Source organism: Frankliniella occidentalis, unplaced genomic scaffold, assembly GCF_000697945.3.
Source record: "Frankliniella occidentalis isolate FOCC.00 unplaced genomic scaffold, Focc_3.1 Scaffold127, whole genome shotgun sequence".
In the NCBI taxonomy this organism is placed as follows: domain Eukaryota; kingdom Metazoa; phylum Arthropoda; class Insecta; order Thysanoptera; family Thripidae; genus Frankliniella; species Frankliniella occidentalis.
In genome coordinates, this window is record NW_026267254.1 from 179,411 (window position 1) to 185,025 (window position 5,615).

General features: G+C 58.7%; 1 protein-coding gene across 1 annotated transcript in view; it reads left to right on the forward strand.

Annotated features, from left to right (window-relative positions):
* The first annotated feature begins 1,700 nt into the window (after positions 1-1,700).
* Positions 1,701-5,615, forward strand: part of LOC113211265 (keratin, type II cytoskeletal 2 epidermal-like) — a 12,833-nt gene continuing 8,918 nt past the window's right edge. The window contains exons 1-3 of the mRNA XM_052270583.1: positions 1,701-1,768; positions 4,958-5,332; positions 5,478-5,609. Coding sequence (XP_052126543.1) covers positions 1,754-1,768; positions 4,958-5,332; positions 5,478-5,609 — 522 coding nt within the window. The 5' untranslated portion in view covers positions 1,701-1,753. The remainder of the gene's footprint in view (positions 1,769-4,957; positions 5,333-5,477; positions 5,610-5,615) is intronic.

The following is a 5,615-nucleotide window of genomic DNA, read 5'->3' on the forward strand; positions in this document are numbered from 1 at the left end:
GCGGAAACGACACCCAACACGGTACATTGGGGTCGAAAGTCATCTCGCTCCAGTTACGCCCCTTTTTCCAAAATGGCGGCCTCTGGGGCCTAAACACGAGGTCGTACGGACTTGGCGTTATGTTTATTCGCTTTATCACGTCAAAATCCTCCGGAAACATTCCTGAGATGGTCTCTGTACGACCATTTTGAAATTTTCGTTATTTTTGATCAAATATTGAACAAATGCGTTAAAATTTCGGACCCTATGGGTCCAAAATGAGTGTGCTGCGGGTCAAAGCGAACGTTAGGGTCTAAAGGACCCCTACACCAAAAATCACGCTTTTTGTATGTTTTGCCACTTTTTTTTGGCTACCGCTACGACTAAAAGGGTCGCGGGTCGCTGCCGCGCCGCTGCGACGCCTCGGTGTGAAGAACATCCCAGAGCGGCGGCCACCAAAGGGCACCCCACTCCACACGTTACGTTACGCGGCGAGCTGCTTTTTACTTTGTTTCACTAGCCGTTACACTAACTTGATATTCAAATCTTAATAGTCACTTGCCACCCCGCGTCTGTCGGTGACTCAACCTGTTGAAAAGTCATCAACAGTACCTATCTAGCCAAACGCGACCTGTGTAACACACAATAATTATAATCGTGGTAATTACGTAAAGACACTACTGTTCTTCACCGACATCATTTCATTCACGAGATCACTAGGCAAACGCGAGGTGTGATAAGACGGCTGGAACCCTAGTGGAAACAACATGAACATTCTTCATGTAGGTCGACCAGAAAAACACGGATAATCTCTCACCCCAAGAACTGTGATATTTGATTCCAAAATCTCGACATTGAGATTATCCTAAGAAAGTTGTTCTTCAGAAAATAATCTGGCATCTCAACGGAAAAATTGAGCCGAGAATAAGCGCAATATTTAGAAAAATCGAAGTAAAAACTAGTTCTCTAGGATCGAACTATGACTATAGATCCGCCCCGCGCCGTGCGCCTCCGGCCCTGCTGGACAAAGACCTCCACGACGGCCTGTCCGCAGCCTCCGTGCCACACCGCGCCACTGTGAGCGCCCGCTCGCCGGCCGGCGTCACGGCCCGGCAGCCCCGCTCCCCGCCCCGCCCCCGCCCCGCCACAGGACCACCGAAAACTGTGCACGAACCAATGAGGAGGCTCGGCGGGACCCTGGCGGACCGAGCAGGGCGGCCAGGCGTCACCCCTCCCCGACGAAAGTGACCATATCACTCCCCCGCCGCGCCCCGCCCCGCCGCGCCCCGCCGCGCCCCACGCACTGTATGACCCACTGCACCGGCCCCTCCCCTGCTCTGCCCCTTTCGGGGTCCGGCCCGCGCCGACAGAGGCCTACCGGCACCGAGCTCCTGAACCTGAAACTGGCCGCATCCCCGCTTGCATAATGGAGCCGGCCGCAGGGGCGGGGCGAGGCGGGGCAGGGCGGGGCGGGGCGGGGTAGGGTGGGGCAGGGCGGGGTGGGATGAGGCAGCACGGAGCGGGGCGTGGCGTGGTGTGTATCGTCGGCATCGTCGGTCCCCTCCTTCTCTGAGGGCTGGCTGGGGAGGTCCGCCGTGCCCCCCATGTGGGGTCTGTTTCGGGTCCCCCGCGGTCCCACCGCGCCCCGCCCCGCCCTACCCCTCGGCGCCCCGCCCCGTACACCAAAGACTTTTGCTTTAAAAGGGAGACGCGGCCAGCAGGCCGGCAGTCGCTCACTTAGTCGCTCCACAAGCACCACCAACACACGCTAGCCATGAAACCGTTCCTGGTGAGTACGAGTGTGACCCAGTGCATCAAGCCCGCCATTGGATTACTAGTGCATCAGTGTGGATACGCAACGCCCGCCCACCGCCCGCCGCCCGCCCCGCCAGCCCAGCCGTGTGCTTTCAGTGCGAGGACAGAGTTTAGATGTGCGCCCCCCAGCGGGGTGGCTGAGTCCTCCAGACAGTTCGGGGAAGCATCGTCAACCGAGTGCAGCCGCGAAGACGACAGAGTACGACTGCTCTGGAGTGGTTTGCGTCCCATACGGAGGGAACATTAGTCCGTCGAAAAAGGGGTGCGAAATGCGGCGAAGTGCCGTCCCCGCCAATGGCATCACAAAAGAAAGGAATAAGTCGCCAGAAACTAAAATCAAGTTGAGTGCGTAGCAACCAATCGAAAATTCGGTGTCGTAACTAACAAACATCATTACGAAGTTCTCAGAGGCGAAAGATATTGCCACAACAAAGTGTGCCGCTTCATAAGCCAACTTAAGTTTTTTCTTAAACAGAAAAAACGGGTAGGCTTTCGCACCGAAAAGCTTCGTTTGGGCAACTCTTATGGCTCTGATGACAAACTGTTAGTTACCACAGCATATTTACAGGAAATTATATTGACAGGAAATTAACAAAAAAAAATAGTCTCTACGACTATTCCTTTTTTTCCCCGATGGTTCCGTCAGTTGATATACCGTTTGTCATCGAAAGTGCCGGCACCTGACGGGGGCTCCTCTCCGCGCAGGACGCCAGGTGCTGGGCCAAAGCTAACGTTCAATAATCCAATACAAAATGTAAGGCTCGGGTAGTCCGTTCGGTCCCGGTCGACCAGGCGAGGTCTTCGTATTGAAAGTAGCTTCCTCGTCTGCGGTGACAGGTCCTGGGAAAAGCGCCCGCCTCCCCACTCGTTCCCTCTCCTTCCCTCGTCTCCTCGAAGTCTCTACAGTGTTCTATTCTCCAACGGAACTGGTCGCTTGTCGCCTTGACACGTGATTGGATAACGAAGAGGAACAGGTGACAGCTTCATCAAGTCCCCCAGAGTCCTCCGTCTCCCAAGCTCAGCCTACGGGTTGAAGAACGTGGGAAGTTCTTACCAGGGCAAAGCCGTTGCTTTATTTTTTTGTTAAATTAGGTAAATCAAATCTCATATCTACTACATTTTATCAGAAAACCTTATTGACAGTTCAGTATGATATATGAAAAATCCCCTCTAGTACTGATTCGGTTTACAATAATCTTGTTGTTTCTGAACCCACTCGATAATTCCTCTCGTGTACTCACCCGACCTCCTCGGCCGTTTTTCACCCCCCAGTCAGATCCGTCGGCAATGAAGCCATTAGTAGTTACTAGTAGCTTGGGCTGGGGCGCGGGCGGCGGGGGGTGCAGGTGCAGCGCCCGGCAGCGGTGCGCTCACACGGCCTTGTGCTGCCCCTGCGGCGCAGCCTCGTGGGATGGGGCGGGGCGGGGCGGGGCGGGGCGCCATCTCACCCGGGGGCATCGCACTCCTCCGGGGCAATCCGTTGAGAAACTGTCCTGGGGTCAACCAACAAATTCCAGAAAATGAACAGATTTTTCTTAGAAAACAAACGTGAAAAGCGCACGAGGGGGAGAGGTTGGTGGGCGGTAAAACTTAAACGCTTGATGTTCCGATCAAAGGTAACGCGTTGTAGACAAGGCGGCGCCGGCGGTTTTATTAGTGCGAGCGGCTGTTAGTCGCGGCGGGCAGAGGGAGGGCGGCCCCTTGACCTCCCGTCATCCTTACGTGCTCGCGCCTCGGTACAGTCGCGCAAGAGAGTGTCGGTAATTACGATAGGGGAGGGGGCGGCGGCCTTGGGGACCTGCCGCACCAGCGGCACCCTCTACCCCCACCACCACCCTTTCCGCGACTCTCCATCCCGCTCGTTAATTTGCCGTCGTAAACACTCGCGTCGGTCCCTTACCCACCCGGCAGCGACGGGGACCACTTTCGGATCCGTGAAATATGGTTTCCGTTTTAGAGAGAAAACCGCTCAACAAAACGGATGAGGCGCGAGCGGCGGAAGGCCCATCTCTCGCTTATTATTTCTTTTCTCCTCCCCGAACGACGACGACCGGGGGCCCCGTACATTATTGCGTTGCGCAACCCTCACATAATAGCCTCCCTCCCTCCTTCTTCTGCGGCCGGATTGGCTCTTTAGTTTGGCAGTTGAATGGCCCACTGAGCCGGCGTTTAGCCCTGGGAGGGGCCGCCGGGAGGGACCAGCCCGCGTAGGCAGACCCGCCGCACTCGGCTGCGCGCCGCGGGGGCCCGGCTGCCTACCGCCCGCCCGCCCGCCGCCCGGGCTGCATTGCGGATTCTCGTCGCGACCGGCGCCGCGTAGAGCGATCAGGTCTCGATCGGCTCGTTGACAGGATCGACGCGTGTCGGCGGTGATCACTCGGCGGCAGCAGGGGGAGGCAGGGGGAATGGGGAGTAATTGTCGATAATCTTTTTGCGCAATGAACGCGACTGGGTCATGGCACAGTTAAGAGGTTAAACATGCGGACCCCCTGCTCCCCCTCTATTCCAGTAGGCTCCTCGGCGGCGGACGGCGAGCGAGGCAGAAGCGTATTATTACCGGACTATTTTATTGTCGGTCTGATTCATACCCCCATCGTGTCCAGCAGCAGCAGCAGCAGCGGCAGGATCGCCTAGAGTAGCCTGCTCGTGTGTGAGAGCCGCGAGCGCGTGTGTGTGTGCGCGCGCGGCACTGGACGCAGGCACCAATGCCTCCTTTTTTTCTTGCCCTTTTGTATAACTTAAAAGGCATGCGATTGCGACACATCTCGTTGTTATGCCAGACCATGTTATGACCGCCGCGCGCGCGCGCACGCACTCACACACACACACACACGGCTGCTCTCTCCCGGGGCACCGCTGCCCGCGACACATCTTCCCTTATAATACCCAATATACGAGGCGGACACGCGCCGGCGAAGGGCTTTGCAGCTCGGGCTCCAGCTCGCACGGCAGCGCGGCGGACCTGCGCAATGATACATGCCGCGCAGAGATGCGACTGGTTGGCGACGACCCGCACCGCCCCGCACCGGCCGGGGGAAGGGGGGAGGGGTTACAGCGAAAGTGAAAGTGCCATATCCCTGTGCGTCTGTTCTTCCTGCGTGCCCTTGGTCACGCCTTGGCGCAAAGTAGCGCATCCTCTGACATCCTCCTCCTCCTGTTGCAGATCCTCGCCCTGGCCGCCCTGGCGCACGCCCGCCCCGAGGCCGGCTACTCCTACAACGCGCCCGCCCCCGCGCCACAGCCGTCCTCCAGCTACGGCGCCCCGTCAGGCCTCGGCCTGAGCGCCGGCGGCCTCGGCGGCGGCCACGGTGGCGGCCACGGTGGCGGCCACGGTGGCCTCGGCGGCGGCAGCAGCAGCTTCGGCAGCAGCGGCCTCGGCTTCAGCGGAATCAGCAGCGGTTTCAGCGGCTCGTCCTTCGGAGGATCCCAGCAGGCCTTCAGCTCGGGCAGCTCCGGCTCGTCCTTCGGGGGTTCGTCCTTCTCCAACGGTGGCTCCTACAGCAACGGCGGCTCCTCCTTCGGCGGCTACCAGAGCCAGGTGAGTGATTAGACTTTCAGTAGACGCCATGTGCGGACGGCTGGGGCTGGCCGGCGCTGTCGCGCTCCAGGAAGCGTCCGTAAGACCGCAGTGAGTTCGAATCCTGACGCTGACTTCCCCTTTTCCCACTTTTCTGTCGCGACAGGCTCCCCTGATCAGCAAGCACGTGTACGTCCACGTCGCCCCCGAGGAGCCCGAGGTGCGCGCTCCCGCCCGCATCAACGCCCCCACCCAGGCGCGCAAGCACTACAAGATCGTCTTCATCAAGGCCCCCACCGCCCCC